This window comes from Chanodichthys erythropterus, chromosome 21, assembly GCF_024489055.1.
Source record: "Chanodichthys erythropterus isolate Z2021 chromosome 21, ASM2448905v1, whole genome shotgun sequence".
In the NCBI taxonomy this organism is placed as follows: Eukaryota; Metazoa; Chordata; class Actinopteri; order Cypriniformes; family Xenocyprididae; genus Chanodichthys; species Chanodichthys erythropterus.
Window position 1 is genome coordinate 34,289,604 of NC_090241.1, and position 19,456 is coordinate 34,309,059.

The window sequence follows — 19,456 nt, forward strand, 5'->3', positions numbered from 1 at the left end:
TAATTATTATATTAATAAATGAATTTAATTGCTTTTAATTATTTAAATAACTCTTCTTTAAGAGTCCAACCTCTTTGTTTCTTTAGCTGTTATTTCAAGCTCTATAATGCACTTTTTAATCTATGTTGTCGAGTGATTTGTGATCAATTGTTTTCGGGTTGTTTTTAGGGTGCAAGCTTCTGCAGAGGCGTCTATTGTGACTGTAGTAGTGAGTAAAACAGACAGGCAGGGAGGGAGGGGAAGGAAAGAGTCTTTCAAAAAAAACCTGGAGTTTCTTGGCAAGGGGAGGGTGAAGAAACACAGGCTGTGGGTGGAACCCTGTGACAATGTAGATCAGGCACCTACATCCTCCCTGGTTCAAAAACACTAGTACCACGAGTGCTTACAGTGGTTAGTACTGCTTAAGATCAGGGAGGCTATTAAGTTTAAGTTTAATTCGATGGATAATACAGGCTTACGCTGAATAATACCAGGTGGACAAGGACTAATAGTCTGCTTATTGTAGGTAAAGAGGATTTGTGCCCAGACCCCCAGACAGACCCCTGCTTTGCTGTTAAGGACAGGAAAATCCGGAATGTCCAATCCCGCACTGGACGCTCATCAAACCAATGCCCAATCGGCCCGTCCGGACCAGACCGAGAGCAATGGGTCATCCGCGCCGTCACCCCAAGCTTTGAGGAAACCACCTGGGCATCTGAAGTTGGCATGCAGCCTTTCTAAATCAGACTCCGACCTGCTGGCTTCCCCTCATTGTGAGGACGACGGGCCTCTAGGTGGCCGGAGCGAATCCCTGTCCAACTGTGCCGATGTGAGGAAGGAAATGGAGCAGATGCCTTCGTTTGCCTCTGAATGGGATGAGGTAAGAGCTGATGAACTTCAGATTAAAGAGCAGAGGAGGGAGAACATGACACTTCCTCTCATGAGGGACAAACAAGAGAGATTGTAAGATGTGAGCAGGGTTGTGTGTGACGTGTGACAACTAATGTTTTGAATTTACACTATAATACCCAAGTTACTTTTTTAAAATACACTTCTGTTCAAAAGTTTCGGGTCAGTATGTTTTTTCTTTTCTTTTTGCATTTATGCATTAAATTGATGGAAATAACAGTACAGACATTTGTGATGTTACAAAATATTTCTATTTCAAATAAATGTTGTTCTTCTGAACCTTTTATTCATTCAAAGAATCATGCATCACAGGTTTCCACAAAGATATGAAGCAGCACAACTGTTTTCAACATTGATAATAATCAGAAATGTTTCTTAAGCAGAAAATCAGCATATTAGAATGATTTCTGAAGGATCATGTGACTCTGAAGACTGGAAAATTTAGCTTTGATCACAGGAATAATTACATTTTACAATATATTACAATAGAAAGCAGTTATTTTAAATATTTTACAATATTTACTGTGTTTTGATCAAATAAAATGAAATATGCCTTGGTGAGCAGAAGAGACTTCTTTCAAAAACACATTAGAATATTTTACCGACCCCGAACTTTTTAACGGTAGTGTATGTATGTTTGTTAGTTTTCTATTTAGTCTTATTTACTGGCAAATGCAATGTTTAATATCTCTCTTCCCCATAATGTAGTGCCTTAGGCCTATGTAGTGTATGTGACACAGTGTCTATACAGAAGCAGCGTGGTGCAATAAAGCTTTATCTCTGCTATTATAATTGACAAAAACGCTGATACAGTATGGGGTGTAGGTGTTGCATGCAAAGTACAGTATGTCAACCTTGTTCAAAAAAAAAAAAAAAATACAACTAGCCAAGCATAGAGGTAGCATTCTGGAAAAGACACTACTTTTTATTACTGAAAATTACCATTTTAAAATTACCACAGTCTCCCTTTACCATAGCATAGTCATGTAATAATTTTAGAAATGTTTCCTTGGCAACCATCTGAAATAAAATGAATTAAATTTCAAGTATTAAAATTACAAAAACTCAAGCTGTATAAATAAAAATAAATTAAACTTAAATATTACTATTTAAAGGGGACCTATAATGCCCTTTTCACACCTATAATTTCCCCTTTCTGTGAAGTTTCAGCTCAAAATACCTCAGAGATCATTTATTATAGCTTGTCAAATTTGCCCCTATTTGGGTGTGTCCCTTTAAATGCAAATGAGCTGCTGCTCCTGGCCCACTTTCCAGAAGAGGGCGGAGCTTTAACAGCTCACGCTTCAGTTGTTTAACAACAACAAATCTGGAAAATCTCACGCAGCCAAAATGAGGATTGTCAGTAACGGTGTTCAGCCTTACATTGTTCAAAGCGGAGTCGACACTGATGGAGAGACTCAGGAAGAAGTTACAACTTTTAGAATGAAACTGGATGTTTCTGAATGATTACTGGATAAATTGATGTAGGTGCTGTGGAGTTGATTCAACTCATCCGCTAGCATGTGCCGTCATGTTCATCTTTTGAGCAAATCCAGCGTTGAATTGACCCTCGTTTGTGAAGCAGTCCGGCGTAAAATGACAGCATGACTAACAACACTCTACTACAACAACTCTTCCTCTTCTCTAAAGCAGCCCAACATGGCCTCACCGCCTTTGTTGCGTGTTCTTGGGGGCGGGGTTTATGTAAAATTTGGGGTTTGTGATGTCACCAACCCGGGAAGAAGCTTGTTGTAGTCCATATCAGCTGTTTGTTGTAGTCCTTAAACAGAAAATTCTTTAAAAGAAAATATCTCCCTTTGCTCTGAACTGTGAGCATTGCAAATTTGCAGATGTTGTTGATGTTCAAACAGCAACATTACACACTAACTAAAGTTAAAAAATCATAAGCAACCACCCCTTTAAAAAAAATAAAAATGAATAAAAATGAAAAAAGCATATACTAAAAAAGTGTAACTAAAATGAAAAATCGGTGTGTTTCATACGTCCTGAAAAGTGAACTTTTTTCTGTAACATTAAATATGGGCGTTATAAGCTAATTAATAAATGTTATTAGTTAAGATAACACACCTAATGTTATCCATGTCGGGAAAAAGCAGGTGATTGTTATCTGGCAGTTACTTATTATTTTTATGGGTATAAAATAATATTAGCAGGACAAAACTAATGATAGCCTACTCTAATTACAGCAATCGATCTCCTGTAACGTTAGTTGAACTTGATTTAAAATGGCAGGACCGTTTCTGACAATTTAGAGTTGTTTCTAGTGGCATACTATATTGATTTTATCTACTGAATTTGCTGTTTCAAAAAATATTATTGCTCTAGAAACAGAACAGCCTATTATTTTATGGGTAGAATTTTAAATTGTGTATAATTTATATACCCTATTTAAAATACATGAATGATGACGCAGTCGTCTGGGCGGAAGACTCCGCGACTCCGCCTCCGGGCTCCACTGACGATTCCTTCTGCGCATGCCCAGGCTCCAAACTTTTTTTTTTTTGACGTATTGCGTAACGTGTCAGCGCCCATTCATCGGCCCATTTTGGCTTCAGTTCAATACAATGAAAGGAAGCGGCGTCGCGTCGTCCATCTTTTTTTACAGTCTATGTGAAAAATATTTTAAAAATTACAAAAATACAAATACAAAAAAAAATAACAGCTATAATAGTATTTAAATAACTAAAATAAATGATTCAGAACAAAATCAAGTAAACAATGACAGATTTTTTTAAGAGAGATATGAATAAAATCTTGCTACTTTGAATAAAAAGCAACAATGTAACATTTTTCATTTTTGGACCTTTTATCACAGGTAGCGAACCAATGTAACGTGTTACTTTTAAAAGTAACATTCTCCACCTCTAGTTGTGGGTGGGAAAGAAACTCTGGCAGTGCGTAAGCATGAGGAGGAAGGGAGGAAGACGAGGCAGTGAGTCTTGACAGTATCAGCGCCAGTGGCTGAATGCTGAACGCTTGGCTGGGCCCATCAGTCCTTCTGCTGCTCTATGCTGGCCACAGCACACAGGGCTAATTGGGCCTTAACTGTCACTCCGCATCTTCTCAGGAAGCTTCCCAGGGGTCGGCCCACGCTGCACACACAACAGCTCCCCTCCCCTCGTGCCACAGCTTTAGTCAGAGCCCGAATGAGTGCAGCCGCTGCATTCACACCTTGTGCTGATTAGCGGTTCACATCAGGGACAATGACAAACATGCATGTTGATTAAATCACTGATCACGATTATTGATGCTGTCAGCTGTTGTAATGGTATCTGACTAGGCAAATGTATGAGTGTTTTCAGTGAATAAAATAAAGCAATAACCCACTCAATCCTGGGGATCTTCCCACAGTTAAAATCAGCATGAAACAGAAGTTGTGATCATCTTTTCTTCCCAACTGTGATGTATATCTGTGTGAAAAATGTAGGGCGGGGCTTGATTTTGTCTGTGGTGAATTGATTAGATGGTTGTGAGAAGAGATGTATGGAAGCTTGTTTCCACCACTAAATAAAAAAGGTAGTTGCAACTTTTTACCTCATAATTCTGACTGTTTTTCTTGCAATTGTGAGTTAAAAAGTCGGAATTGCGAGATAAAAAGTCGTAATTGCGAGTTATAAAGTCGGAATTTCTTGATATAAAGTTGTAATTGCTAAGTCAGAATTGCGAGTTATAAAGTTGTAATAGCGAGATATAAAGTCGTAATTGCGAGTTATAAAGTCGGAATTTCTTGATATAAAGTTGTAATTGCTAAGTCAGAATTGCGAGTTATAAAGTCGTAATTGTGAGTTATAAAGTCGTAATTGCGAGAAATAAAGTCGGAATTGCGAGAAATAAAGTCGGAATTGCGAGAAATAAAGTCGGAATTGCGAGAAATAAAGTCGGAATTGTGAGATATAAAGTCGGAATTGCAAGAAATAAAGTCGGAATTGCGAGATATAAAGACGGAATTGCAAGAAATAAAGTCGGAATTGCGAGTTATAAAGTCAGAATTGCTTGATAAAAAGTTGTAATTGCTAAGTCAGAATTGCGAGTTATAAAGTCGGAATTGCGAGATATAAAGTCGTAATTGCTAAGTCAGAATTGCGAGTTATAAAGTCGTAATTGCGAGATATAAAGTCGTAATTGCGAGTTATAAAGTCGGAATTGCTTGATATAAAGTTGTAATTGCTAAGTCAGAATTGCGAGTTATAAAGTCGGAATTGCGAGTTATAAAGTCAGAATTGCGAGAAATAAAGTCGGAATTGCGAGAAATAAAGTCAGAATTGCGAGATATAAAGTCAGAATTGCGAGAAATAAAGTCGGAATTGCTAGATAAAAAGTCGTAATTGCGAGTTATAAAGTCGGAATTGCGACATAAAAAGTCATAATTGCGAGTTATAAAGTCGGAATTGCTTGATATAAAGTTGTAATTGCTAAGTCAGAATTGCGAGTTATAAAGTCGGAATTGTGAGTTATAAAGTCGGAATTGTGAGTTATAAAGTCGGAATTGCGAGAAATAAAGTCGGAATTGCGAGATATAAAGTCGGAATTGCGAGAAATAAAGTCGGAATTGCGAGAAATAAAGTCGGAATTGTGAGATATAAAGCCGGAAATTGCAAGAAATAAAGTCGGAATTGCGAGATATAAAGACGGAATTGCAAGAAATAAAGTCGGAATTGCGAGTTATAAAGTCAGAATTGCTTGATAAAAAGTTGTAATTGCTAAGTCAGAATTGCGAGTTATAAAGTCGGAATTGCGAGAAATAAAGTCGGAATTGCGAGGTATAAAGTCGGAATTGCGAGAAATAAAGTCGGAATTGCGAGGTATAAAGTCGGAATTGCGAGAAATAAAGTCGGAATTGCGAGAAATAAAGTCGGAATTGCGAGATATAAAGTCGGAATTGCGAGATATAAAGTCGGAATTGCAAGAAATAAAGTCAGAATTGCGAGATATAAAGTCAGAATTGCGAGTTATAAAGTCAGAATTGCGAGTTATAAAGTCGGAATTGCGAGAAATAAAGTTGGAATTGCAAGAAATAAAGTCGGAATTGTGAGTTATAAAGTTGGAATTGCGAGATATGAAGTCGGAATTGAGAGAAATAAAGTCGGAATTGCGAGATCTAAAGTCGGAATTGCATGTTATTTTTTTTTTTATTATTTTTTTTTCCTTTTTTTATTATGCAAAACAGACAATTACAATAATTACAGAAAACAAATTAAATGCAGAAAACAAATACAAAGACCAACAAAACATACATAACAGTACAATTTGGGTGTGTTTGTGTGTGTGAATGTAAGTGTAACTGGGTGTGGTAGTGGAAATATATATGAATATATATGACAATAATAATGATGAAGAGGGTAATAGTATCACACAAGAGGAGAAAGAAAGAAAGAAAAAAAAAAAAAAAAAAAAACGATAAATGAGGGATGAGAAAGATGACAAAAGTAACAGTAATAGCAATATTATTAATAATAATAATAATAATAATAATAACAATAATAATAACAATAATAATAATGATAAATCCAATTAATAAGAAATGACAAATAGTAATAATAGTATTAGCAGTAGTAGTAATGATAAACATATTAACGAATATACTCATTTCATCCGGAATGAGGGGGGAGGTTAAAGGATCAGGAAGAGGACAAATAAGATAATAGTAGCAGTAGTAATAGCAATAATAATAATAATAATAATAATAATAATAATAAATATAGCTGCAAGCAGCAATTACGGGGCCAAGCACAAAAACGGCACAAGAAGCCAGCCAACATGGCCGTGAGCATCAGACCAACAGCAGCAGTGAGCAATTAGAAAAAAAAGTTATTAGCATTTTTGTCAAGTTTGTTATAACTTTTGAGCACGAGGTGGCGCTGGTCCGAAACTTCTCAGGCTGCTTCAGGGCATTGTCCTGATGACCCATACCAAATTAATGAATTTTGGTCAAACCCATCAGAAGTTATAAGCAAAAATAGCCATTTTTCATATCTCCACTCCAGTAGGTGGCGCTGCGCCGAAACACTGTATGATGCCTCAGGTCATGCTTGTGATGACACGTACCAAGTTTGGTCTGAATATGTCAAAGCATTGTAGAGATACAGCTTCAAGAGTAATTTTTGCATCATCTCTCAAATTCTTTGCTCCGGTATACGAAAACGGTTTGACTTATCAACTTGAAATCCATAACTTTTTGTCGGCATGGTCTGAAGATGATACGGTTCAATTTTGGTGAAAATCGGAGCAAAGGTCTAGGAGGAGTTTGAAAAAGTAGGTTTTTAAAGAAAAACAATATGGCGGACAGGAAGTTCAGCTGAATATGGCAAATTTGATATCTATGTTCTCAGCATGACCCAAGGAATCTATTGAGACCAGTTTCATTACAATCGGTAGATATTATCAAAAGTTATTAGCATTTTTGTCAATTTTGTTATAACTTTTGACCACAAGGTGGTGCTGGTCCGAAACTTCTCAGGCTCCTTCAGGGCATTGTCCTGATGAACCATACCAAATTTATGAATTTTGGTCAAACCCATCAGAAGTTATAAGCAAAAACAGCCATTTTTCATATCTCCACTCCAGTTGGTGGCGCTGTGCTGAAACATTGTATGATGCCTCAGGTCATGCTTGTGATGACACATACCAAGTGTGGTCTGAATATGATAAAGCATTGCAGAGATACAGCTTCAAGAGTCATTTTTGCATCATGCCTCAAATTCGTTGCTCTGGTATACGAAAACGGTTTGACTTATCGACTTGAAATCCATAACTTTTTGTCAGCATGGTCTGAAGATGATACGGTTCGATTTTGGTGAAAATCGGAGCAACGGTCTAGGAGGAGTTCGAAAAAGTAGGTTTTTAAAGAAAAACAATATGGCGGACAGGAAGTTCAGCTGACTATGGAAAGTTTGATATCTATGTTCTCAGCATGACCCAAGGAATCTACTGAAAACAGTTTCATTACAATCGGTTAATATAGTCAAAAGTTATTAGCATTTTTGTAAATTTTGTTATAACTTTTGACCACAAGGTGGCGCTGGTCCTAAACTTGGTATGCTCCTTCAGGGCATTGTGCTGATGACCCATACCGAGTTTCATAACGATACGCTAATGCGTTCGTAAAATACAGCATTTTAGCACCAAATTTAAAATGGCCGACGGCCAAAATGTCCAATATGGGAAAATTGGATATCATTCGACTCGGCATGATTCCCAGACTCCAACGAGACCAAATTCATGATTTTTGGCCAAACCCATCAGAAGTTATAAGTAAAAATAGCCATTTTTCATATCTCCGCACCACTAGGTGGCGCTGCGCCGAAACGCTGCATGTTGCCTCAGGTCATGCTTGTGATGACAGTTACCAAGTTTGGTCTGAATACGATAAAGCGTTGCGGAGATACAGCCTTATGTCTATTTTCGCAAGCACTACGTACAATTCGTTTGCGTGTTTTTCGAAAACGGTTTGAGAAATCAACTTGAATTCCATAACATTTTGTCGGCATGGTCTGAAGATGATCTGGTTCAATTTTCGTGAAAATTGGAGTAACGGCCTAGGAGGAGTTCGAAAAAGTACGTTTTTCAGAAAATTCAAAATGGCGGAAAAATTTTCATGACGGAAAATGACGTCATATAGTGCAATCGATTCGTCTTGACCCAAGGAATCAGAGGAAAAAAGAATTTTGTTTCTAGCCCTTATGGTTCAAAAGTTATTAACATAAACATAAGTGCAACTTTGGACAGCTGATGGCGCTAGAGGGATTGAGTTAGAGACTCCAAATTTGCTATGGACAAAGGTCAGACTGTCCTCTAACTGTGTGCCAAATTTCACAACTTTCCCGCAAGCGGTTCTATGGGCTGCCATAGACTTCAAGAGCGGAAGAAGAAGCGGAAGAATAATAATAAGCGTACGGAACGCCAACAATAACAATAGGTGCCTAAGCACCTTCGGTGCTTGGCCCCTAATAATATTGATACAGCCATTGATAGTAATGATAATAGTAGTAATTATAATAGCAATAATAATAATAATAATAAATATAGCTGCAAGCAGCAATTACGGGGCCAAGCACAAAAACGGCAGAAGCCAGCCAACATGGCTGGGAGCATCAGACCAACAGCAGCAGTGAGCAATTAGAAAAAAAAGTTATTAGCATTTTTGTCAATTTTGTTATAACTTTTGACCACAAGGTGGCGCTGGTCCGAAACTTCTCAGGCTGCTTCAGGGCATTGTCCTGATGACCCATACCAAATTAATGAATTTTGGTCAAACCCATCAGAAGTTATAAGCAAAAATAGCCATTATTCATATCTCCACTCCAGTAGGTGGCGCTGCGCCGAAACACTGTATGATGCCTCAGGTCATGCTTGTGATGACACGTACCAAGTTTGGTCTGAATATGATAAAGCATTGCAGAGATACAGCTTCAAGAGTCATTTTTGCATCATATCTCAAATGTTTTGCTCTGGTATACGAAAACGGTTTGACTTATCAACTTGAAATCCATAACTTTTTGTCGGCATGGTCTGAAGATGATACGGTTCAATTTTGGTGAAAATCGGAGCAACGGTCTAGGAGGAGTTCGAAAAAGTAGGTTTTTAAAGTAAAACAATATGGCGGACAGGAATTTCAGCTGACTATGGCAAATTTGATATCTTTGTTCTCAGCATGACCCAAGGAATCTACTGAGACCAGTTTCATTACAATTGGTTAATATAGACAAAAGTTATTAGCATTTTTGTAAATTTTGTTATAACTTTTGACCACAAGGTGGTGCTGGTCCGAAACTTCTCAGGCTCCTTCAGGGCATTGTCCTGATGAACCATACCAAATTTATGAATTTTGGTCAAACCCATCAGAAGTTATAAGCAAAAACAGCCATTTTTCATATCTCCACTCCAGTAGGTGGCGCTGTGCTGAAACATTGTATGATGCCTCAGGTCATGCTTGTGATGACACATACCAAGTTTGGTCTGAATATGATAAAGCATAGCAGAGATACAGCTTCAAGAGTCATTTTTGCATCATGCCTCAAATTCGTTGCTCTGGTATGCGAAAACGGTTTGACTTATCGACTTGAAATCCATAACTTTTTGTCAGCATGGTCTGAAGATGATACGGTTCAATTTTGGTGAAAATCGGAGCAACGGTCTAGGAGGAGTTCGAAAAAGTAGGTTTTTAAAGAAAAACAATACAGCGGACAGGAAGTTCAGCTGACTATGGAAAGTTTGATATCTATGTTCTCAGCATGACCCAAGGAATCTACTGAAAACAGTTTCATTACAATCGGTTAATATACTCAAAAGTTATTAGCATTTCTGTAAATTTTGTTATAACTTTTGACCACAAGGTGGCGCAGTGCTAAAACTTCTCAGGCTCCTTCAGGGTATTGTGGTGGGGACCCATACCGAGTTTCGTAACGATACGCTAATGCGTTCGTAAAATACAGCATTTTAGCACGAAATTCAAAATAGCCGACGGCCAAAATGTCCGATATGGGAAAATTGGATATCATTTGACTCGGCATGATACCCCGAATCCAACAAGACCAAATTTATGATTTTTGGACAAACCCATCAGAAGTTATAAGCAAAAATATCCATTTTTCATATCTCCGCACCAGTAGGTGGCGCTGAGCCGAAACACTGCATGGTGCCTCAGGTCATGCTTGTGAAGACATGTATCAAGTTTGGTCTGAATATGATAAAGTGTTGCAGAGATACAGCCTTACTTCTATTTTCGCAAGCGCTACGTACAATTCGTTCGTGTGTTTTTCGAAAACGGTTTGAGCAATCGACTTGAATTCCATAACTTTTTGTCACCATGGTCTGAAGATGATCTGGTTTAATTTTCATGAAAATCGGACTAACGGCCTAGGAGGAGTTCGAAAAAGTACGTTTTCAGAAAATTCAAAATGGCAGGAAAAATTTTCATGACGGAAAATGACGTCATATGATGCAATCGATTCGTCTTGACCCAAGGAATCATAGGAAAAAAGAATTTTGTTTCTAGCCCTTATGGTTCAAAAGTTATTAGCATAAACATAAGTGCAAATTTGGACAGCTGGTGGCGCTAGAGGGATTGAGTTAGAGACTCCAAATTTGCTATGGACAAAGGTCATTCTGTCCTCTAACTGTGTGCCAAATTTCACAACTTTCCCGCAAGCGGTTCTATGGGCTGCCATAGACTTCAAGAGCGGAAGAAGAAGAAGAATAATAAATATAGCTGCAAGCAGCAATTACGGGGCCAAGCACAAAAACGGCACAAGAAGCCAGCCAACATGGCCGTGAGCATCAGACCAACAGCAGCAGTGAGCAATTAGAAAAAAAAGTTATTAGCATTTTTGTCAAGTTTGTTATAACTTTTGAGCACGAGGTGGCGCTGGTCCGAAACTTCTCAGGCTGCTTCAGGGCATTGTCCTGATGACCCATACCAAATTAATGAATTTTGGTCAAACCCATCAGAAGTTATAAGCAAAAATAGCCATTTTTCATATCTCCACTAGGTGGCGCTGCGCCGAAACACTGTATGATGCCTCAGGTCATGCTTGTGATGACACGTACCAAGTTTGGTCTGAATATGTCAAAGCATTGTAGAGATACAGCTTCAAGAGTAATTTTTGCATCATCTCTCAAATTCTTTGCTCCGGTATACGAAAACGGTTTGACTTATCAACTTGAAATCCATAACTTTTTGTCGGCATGGTCTGAAGATGATACGGTTCAATTTTGGTGAAAATCGGAGCAAAGGTCTAGGAGGAGTTTGAAAAAGTAGGTTTTTAAAGAAAAACAATATGGCGGACAGGAAGTTCAGCTGAATATGGCAAATTTGATATCTATGTTCTCAGCATGACCCAAGGAATCTATTGAGACCAGTTTCATTACAATCGGTAGATATTATCAAAAGTTATTAGCATTTTTGTCAATTTTGTTATAACTTTTGACCACAAGGTGGTGCTGGTCCGAAACTTCTCAGGCTCCTTCAGGGCATTGTCCTGATGAACCATACCAAATTTATGAATTTTGGTCAAACCCATCAGAAGTTATAAGCAAAAACAGCCATTTTTCATATCTCCACTCCAGTAGGTGGCGCTGTGCTGAAACATTGTAAGATGCCTCAGGTCATGCTTGTGATGACACATACCAAGTTTGGTCTGAATATGATAAAGCATTGCAGAGATACAGCTTCAAGAGTCATTTTTGCATCATGCCTCAAATTCGTTGCTCTGGTATACGAAAACGGTTTGACTTATCGACTTGAAATCCATAACTTTTTGTCAGCATGGTCTGAAGATGATACGGTTCGATTTTGGTGAAAATCGGAGCAACGGTCTAGGAGGAGTTCGAAAAAGTAGGTTTTTAAAGAAAAACAATATGGCGGACAGGAAGTTCAGCTGACTATGGAAAGTTTGATATCTATGTTCTCAGCATGACCCAAGGAATCTACTGAAAACAGTTTCATTACAATCGGTTAATATAGTCAAAAGTTATTAGCATTTTTGTAAATTTTGTTATAACTTTTGACCACAAGGTGGCGCTGGTCCTAAACTTGGTATGCTCCTTCAGGGCATTGTGCTGATGACCCATACCGAGTTTCATAACGATACGCTAATGCGTTCGTAAAATACAGCATTTTAGCACCAAATTTAAAATGGCCGACGGCCAAAATGTCCAATATGGGAAAATTGGATATCATTCGACTCGGCATGATTCCCCGAATCCAACGAGACCAAATTCATGATTTTTGGCCAAACCCATCAGAAGTTATAAGTAAAAATAGCCATTTTTCATATCTCCGCACCACTAGGTGGCGCTGCGCCGAAACGCTGCATGTTGCCTCAGGTCATGCTTGTGATGACAGTTACCAAGTTTGGTCTGAATACGATAAAGCGTTGCGGAGATACAGCCTTATGTCTATTTTCGCAAGCACTACGCGTACAATTCGTTTGCGTGTTTTTCGAAAACGGTTTGAGAAATCAACTTGAATTCCATAACATTTTGTCGGCATGGTCTGAAGATGATCTGGTTCAATTTTCGTGAAAATTGGAGTAACGGCCTAGGAGGAGTTCGAAAAAGTACGTTTTTCAGAAAATTCAAAATGGCGGAAAAATTTTCATGACGGAAAATGACGTCATATGGTGCAATCGATTCGTCTTGACCCAAGGAATCAGAGGAAAAAAGAATTTTGTTTCTAGCCCTTATGGTTCAAAAGTTATTAACATAAACATAAGTGCAACTTTGGACAGCTGATGGCGCTAGAGGGATTGAGTTAGAGACTCCAAATTTGCTATGGACAAAGGTCAGACTGTCCTCTAACTGTGTGCCAAATTTCACAACTTTCCCGCAAGCGGTTCTATGGGCTGCCATAGACTTCAAGAGCGGAAGAAGAAGCGGAAGAATAATAATAAGCGTACGGAACGCCAACAATAACAATAGGTGCCTAAGCACCTTCGGTGCTTGGCCCCTAAATATAGCTGCAAGCAGCAATTACGGGGCCAAGCACAAAAACGGCACAAGAAGCCAGCCAACATGGCCGTGAGCATCAGACCAACAGCAGCAGTGAGCAATTAGAAAAAAAAGTTATTAGCATTTTTGTCAAGTTTGTTATAACTTTTGAGCACGAGGTGGCGCTGGTCCGAAACTTCTCAGGCTGCTTCAGGGCATTGTCCTGATGACCCATACCAAATTAATGAATTTTGGTCAAACCCATCAGAAGTTATAAGCAAAAATAGCCATTTTTCATATCTCCACTCCAGTAGGTGGCGCTGCGCCGAAACACTGTATGATGCCTCAGGTCATGCTTGTGATGACACGTACCAAGTTTGGTCTGAATATGTCAAAGCATTGTAGAGATACAGCTTCAAGAGTAATTTTTGCATCATCTCTCAAATTCTTTGCTCCGGTATACGAAAACGGTTTGACTTATCAACTTGAAATCCATAACTTTTTGTCGGCATGGTCTGAAGATGATACGGTTCAATTTTGGTGAAAATCGGAGCAAAGGTCTAGGAGGAGTTTGAAAAAGTAGGTTTTTAAAGAAAAACAATATGGCGGACAGGAAGTTCAGCTGAATATGGCAAATTTGATATCTATGTTCTCAGCATGACCCAAGGAATCTATTGAGACCAGTTTCATTACAATCGGTAGATATTATCAAAAGTTATTAGCATTTTTGTCAATTTTGTTATAACTTTTGACCACAAGGTGGTGCTGGTCCGAAACTTCTCAGGCTCCTTCAGGGCATTGTCCTGATGAACCATACCAAATTTATGAATTTTGGTCAAACCCATCAGAAGTTATAAGCAAAAACAGCCATTTTTCATATCTCCACTCCAGTAGGTGGCGCTGTGCTGAAACATTGTATGATGCCTCAGGTCATGCTTGTGATGACACATACCAAGTTTGGTCTGAATATGATAAAGCATTGCAGAGATACAGCTTCAAGAGTCATTTTTGCATCATGCCTCAAATTCGTTGCTCTGGTATACGAAAACGGTTTGACTTATCGACTTGAAATCCATAACTTTTTGTCAGCATGGTCTGAAGATGATACGGTTCGATTTTGGTGAAAATCGGAGCAACGGTCTAGGAGGAGTTCGAAAAAGTAGGTTTTTAAAGAAAAACAATATGGCGGACAGGAAGTTCAGCTGACTATGGAAAGTTTGATATCTATGTTCTCAGCATGACCCAAGGAATCTACTGAAAACAGTTTCATTACAATCGGTTAATATAGTCAAAAGTTATTAGCATTTTTGTAAATTTTGTTATAACTTTTGACCACAAGGTGGCGCTGGTCCTAAACTTGGTATGCTCCTTCAGGGCATTGTGCTGATGACCCATACCGAGTTTCATAACGATACGCTAATGCGTCTTCGTAAAATACAGCATTTTAGCACCAAATTTAAAATGGACGGCCAAAATGTCCAATATGGGAAAATTGGATATCATTCGACTCGGCATGATTCCCCGAATCCAACGAGACCAAATTCATGATTTTTGGCCAAACCCATCAGAAGTTATAAGTAAAAATAGCCATTTTTCATATCTCCGCACCACTAGGTGGCGCTGCGCCGAAACGCTGCATGTTGCCTCAGGTCATGCTTGTGATGACAGTTACCAAGTTTGGTCTGAATACGATAAAGCGTTGCGGAGATACAGCCTTATGTCTATTTTCGCAAGCACTACGTACAATTCGTTTGCGTGTTTTTCGAAAACGGTTTGAGAAATCAACTTGAATTCCATAACATTTTGTCGGCATGGTCTGAAGATGATCTGGTTCAATTTTCGTGAAAATTGGAGTAACGGCCTAGGAGGAGTTCGAAAAAGTACGTTTTTCAGAAAATTCAAAATGGCGGAAAAATTTTCATGACGGAAAATGACGTCATATGGTGCAATCGATTCGTCTTGACCCAAGGAATCAGAGGAAAAAAGAATTTTGTTTCTAGCCCTTATGGTTCAAAAGTTATCAACATAAACATAAGTGCAACTTTGGACAGCTGATGGCGCTAGAGGGATTGAGTTAGAGACTCCAAATTTGCTATGGACAAAGGTCAGACTGTCCTCTAACTGTGTGCCAAATTTCACAACTTTCCCGCAAGCGGTTCTATGGGCTGCCATAGACTTCAAGAGCGGAAGAAGAAGCGGAAGAATAATAATAAGCGTACGGAACGCCAACAATAACAATAGGTGCCTAAGCACCTTCGGTGCTTGGCCCCTAATAAGCGTACGGAACGCCAACAATAACAATAGGTGCCTAAGCACCTTCGGTGCTTGGCCCCTAATAATGGAAATAGTGATACAACTATTAATAATAAGGTTTTATAAAGCTGCCTCTGACACCCCTCATGGCCATGGGATAGAATAGACCCCCGCCAGCGTCATGTTGCAATAGGCTGTCAAGGTGAGGTGCTGCGAGGGCCAGGGTCCCAAACTCCATACTCAACCCCAGCCGCCCCACACATGCCACGCTTACCCTGCCTTTGTTTTTTTTTTTTGTTTTTTTTGTTTTTTTGAATTGCATGTTATAAAGTCAGAATTGTGAGATAAAAAGTCGCAATTACCTTTTTTATATTTAATTTCATGGTGGAAACGAGCTTCCATAGAGATGTCACTGCAAGAGGGAGGGGAAGTTATTCTGATTAAAGATCACGTGGCACATGAAATAAAAAATAATAATAATTATGTACACGGATAAATCATTTATAATAAACACTACAATATTCCATAAGAAACAAAGATTGTCCATTTTGATTTCATGGTGTTTTTAAAGGGTGTGGTTAGTTCCTAAAATTGGATGTGCTAAGTTTTTATGGGTTATTGCAGAAACATTGCTAAGGTGCTTGTTTAAGTGTTTTTAATTATTACAGTGGCTAATTGAGTCATTGCTAGACTGTTCTTGTGCAGTTGTTAAGATGTTCTGACCTTGCTATATTGTTTATATACTATTATAGTATTTCACTTTTAATTTTCATCATTTATTTTTATATTGCTTTATTTTTCTGGGTACTTGCTGGTTTCTAGGTCATTTCTAAACAGACACAGATAAGGTGGCAACTTAGCACATTAATATTAAATTCAGTTGTGCAGTCACATGAATGCATATTTCGAGTATTTTACAAATGCTTGACTTGCGTTACTCTTCTGTTTAGAATTGAGACTCTATCTGTTTTGTTATAAAAATACTTAACACTGCTTAACATTCTTCTTTTTTTTTAATAAAAGAAGAATACTAGGGGCAATCACATCTATACTCAAAGTTTTATGAAAGATTAGACTCGGGTGGTGCTGGGAGTGATTATTTTATCAGATTTTGGAGCATTATTCAAACTGTAGACTTCACCAGTTTAATGGATCTGCTGTCAGATCATCAATTTGGCTCTCAGGGTGGAGTGTCCTATTCTCAAGAACATCCTGTTTCACATTGATGCTGCTTCACATTATATATAGATGACATCTATAAGCTTGAGAGAGGGAGGCTGAAAATGAGAGAGGGTGGGTTTGGAGAAATGACTGGGAAGGAGAGGTGGGCTTACTGTTAACACACCAATACAAAACAACTTCTAATGCTGAATCCGAGCCGAGCGGGACACAGCCAATATGCTGGCACATGCTCGCACTGTATCCCGTGCAAAAAGGCTGTATCGGCATTTGTGCGTTAGTCACGGTAATGAACGTTCCTCGGACAACTTCTGAAGTGTGTAATGTTTTTGATGTAAAAAATGTTCTCCTTTGCCAGTACCATGGCAGGATGCAGTATGGTATTTTTTGACGTGCAATGAATTACTATGTAAATATCATGGTATATGAATTAAAATGGCACTTTTTAACTCCATTTTCAAAGTACCAAAGTGTTACATCTCTGTATCATGGTACATTATTAACGATGGACAATCAGAAATGTTATACAAGTTTTGATGAATTAATGAATTCCACTTTTGACACGCAATATTGAATTAATTAAACTTATATTGATTCAGTCGTGCCATAGAGGTTTAAATGATAAAACTACTCAAAATTTTATTTTATTTTAAAACAAGTTGCCATAGTTGTACTTTTCGCATAATTAAATGACTCAAATGTTACTACTAGGAAAATCAATTCATTTTTAAATACTTAAATCATTTCTTGACAATATTGGTTGTATTTAAATGCATGTAAAGTAAGCCTTCCTCACATTTTTAACCCTGACGGTGTGACTAAAACAGCCCATAGCTCAGAGTGTTAATGTTTCAACACTTCTGCAGAAAACCTGTTTAAAAATAATTTCGTCTTTGAGTGAGCGGTCAAACATGCTTTCCACAGATGGCTATATAAGTCTCTTTATAATTTATATGCTAACGGAAGATGTCAAGGGAAACGTATCTTCAGATGGCAGGCGAAAGATGCGCACGGGGGAAAAGAAGTGGGCGGCAAATGCTTTCACCTGTCAGAAAGCTTCTGAGACTTTACAGCCTGTTCCACACACAGGCCCTGCATGTTCACTGAGCTTTGTTGCAAATTAGCGGCAATGGCCAGTCCTTATTTTTTCTAAAATCAATTTTTGTTTGCATTTGCACGTGAGTACAAGAATGCAGTACATGAAGCAAATGCATGTAAAGAGATTAACAGTAAAACGTGCAGTTAATTATTACCAGAATAATTAATTAAAGGGTTAGTTCACCCAAAAATGTAAATAATGTAATTTATTACTCAACCTCATGCCGTTCCACACCCGTAAGACCTTCATTAATCTTCAGAACACAAATTAAGATATTTTAGTTGAAATCCGATGGCTCTGTGAGGCCTCCATAGGGAGCAATGACATTTCCTCTCTCAAGATCCATAAAGGTACTAAAAACACATCTAAATCGGTTCATGTGAGTACAGTGGTTCAATATTAATATTATAAAGCGACGAGAATATTTTTGGTGCGCCAAAAAAACAAAATAACGACTTATTTAGTGATGGCCCATTTCAAAACACTGCTTCATGAAGCATCGGAGCACAAATGAATCAGTGTATCGAATCATGATTCGGATCGCGTGTCAAACTGCCAACGGCTGAAATCACGTGACTTTGGCGCTCCGAACAGCAGATTCGATACACTGATTCATTTGTTCTCCGAAGCTTCCTGAAACAGTGTTTTGAAATCGGCCATCACTAAATAAGTGCTGATATGCATGGACCTTCAAAATATAACAAGATATGTGTTTTATGTGCTTTTACACAATTCTGCTCTTTTATCCAGTTTGAAATATTACAGAATGCACTGCATAACAGTTGCACAGATGCATTTACTGATTGGTATAATTTGCTAAATGCATATATGTGGTTTTCAGAACGAGACTGTGGTGGTGATCATATCCCGATCTTATGGCTTTGCTTTAATCAGAGTTCCTCTGTGGCGTCAGCGAGGTTTGGCCATCACTCCGGTCTCTGAAGCCTGTAATCTTGTTAGTCCTCTGGCACATGGGATGAGGTAGAGCTGTATGAAATCTTTATTACCCCCCTACTTCACATTTTCTCAAGCTGCTGGCTTCTACATATTCACTCATTAGGTTGGACATTGTGTGATGTTCCTTATTGCTGTCTCTGCAGAATGAAAATGCTCGCCTTTCATGAACTGCTTTTGGAACTCCATGGCTTGAGGCTACGACCGCAATAACTCTCCCGCTACGTCGCTGTCTCTCTCTCTCCGTCTCTCTCTCTCCAATTTCATGAGACTATATTCAGTGAATTCCTCAAAAACAAACTTCTACACGTTTCCAAGAATCTGTGCATTTTTAGACAATTCTTAGTCTTTCTTACACGATTTGTTTGTAATGGAAAAGATGTTAAAGGAATATTCTGGATTAAAAATCTGTGGCATCATGCTGCTGATTACTACAGAAAAAAAGACTCACCCCACAGTGCAAATACAGTGTGTTACGCAGCACGTTTGAGCTTCCGCAAGAACCAATGAGGTTCATTCTCGTGTTACGCAGCACATTTGAGATTCCGCAAGAACCAATGAGGTTCATTCTCGTGTTACACAGCACGTTTGAGCTTCCGCAAGATCCAATGAGGTTCATTCTCGTGTTACGCAGCA

The 19,456-nt window shown here is 38.4% G+C and overlaps 1 protein-coding gene across 5 annotated transcripts in view; it reads left to right on the forward strand.

The window, feature by feature from the left end:
- The first annotated feature begins 381 nt into the window (after positions 1-381).
- The window catches only part of anks1ab (ankyrin repeat and sterile alpha motif domain containing 1Ab), a 50,479-nt gene continuing 31,404 nt past the window's right edge, over positions 382-19,456 (forward strand). For all 5 annotated transcript variants that reach the window (XM_067373401.1, XM_067373397.1, XM_067373399.1 and 2 more), the window contains exon 1: positions 382-859. In XM_067373401.1, coding sequence (XP_067229502.1) covers positions 575-859 — 285 coding nt within the window. In that variant the 5' untranslated portion in view covers positions 382-574. The remainder of the gene's footprint in view (positions 860-19,456) is intronic.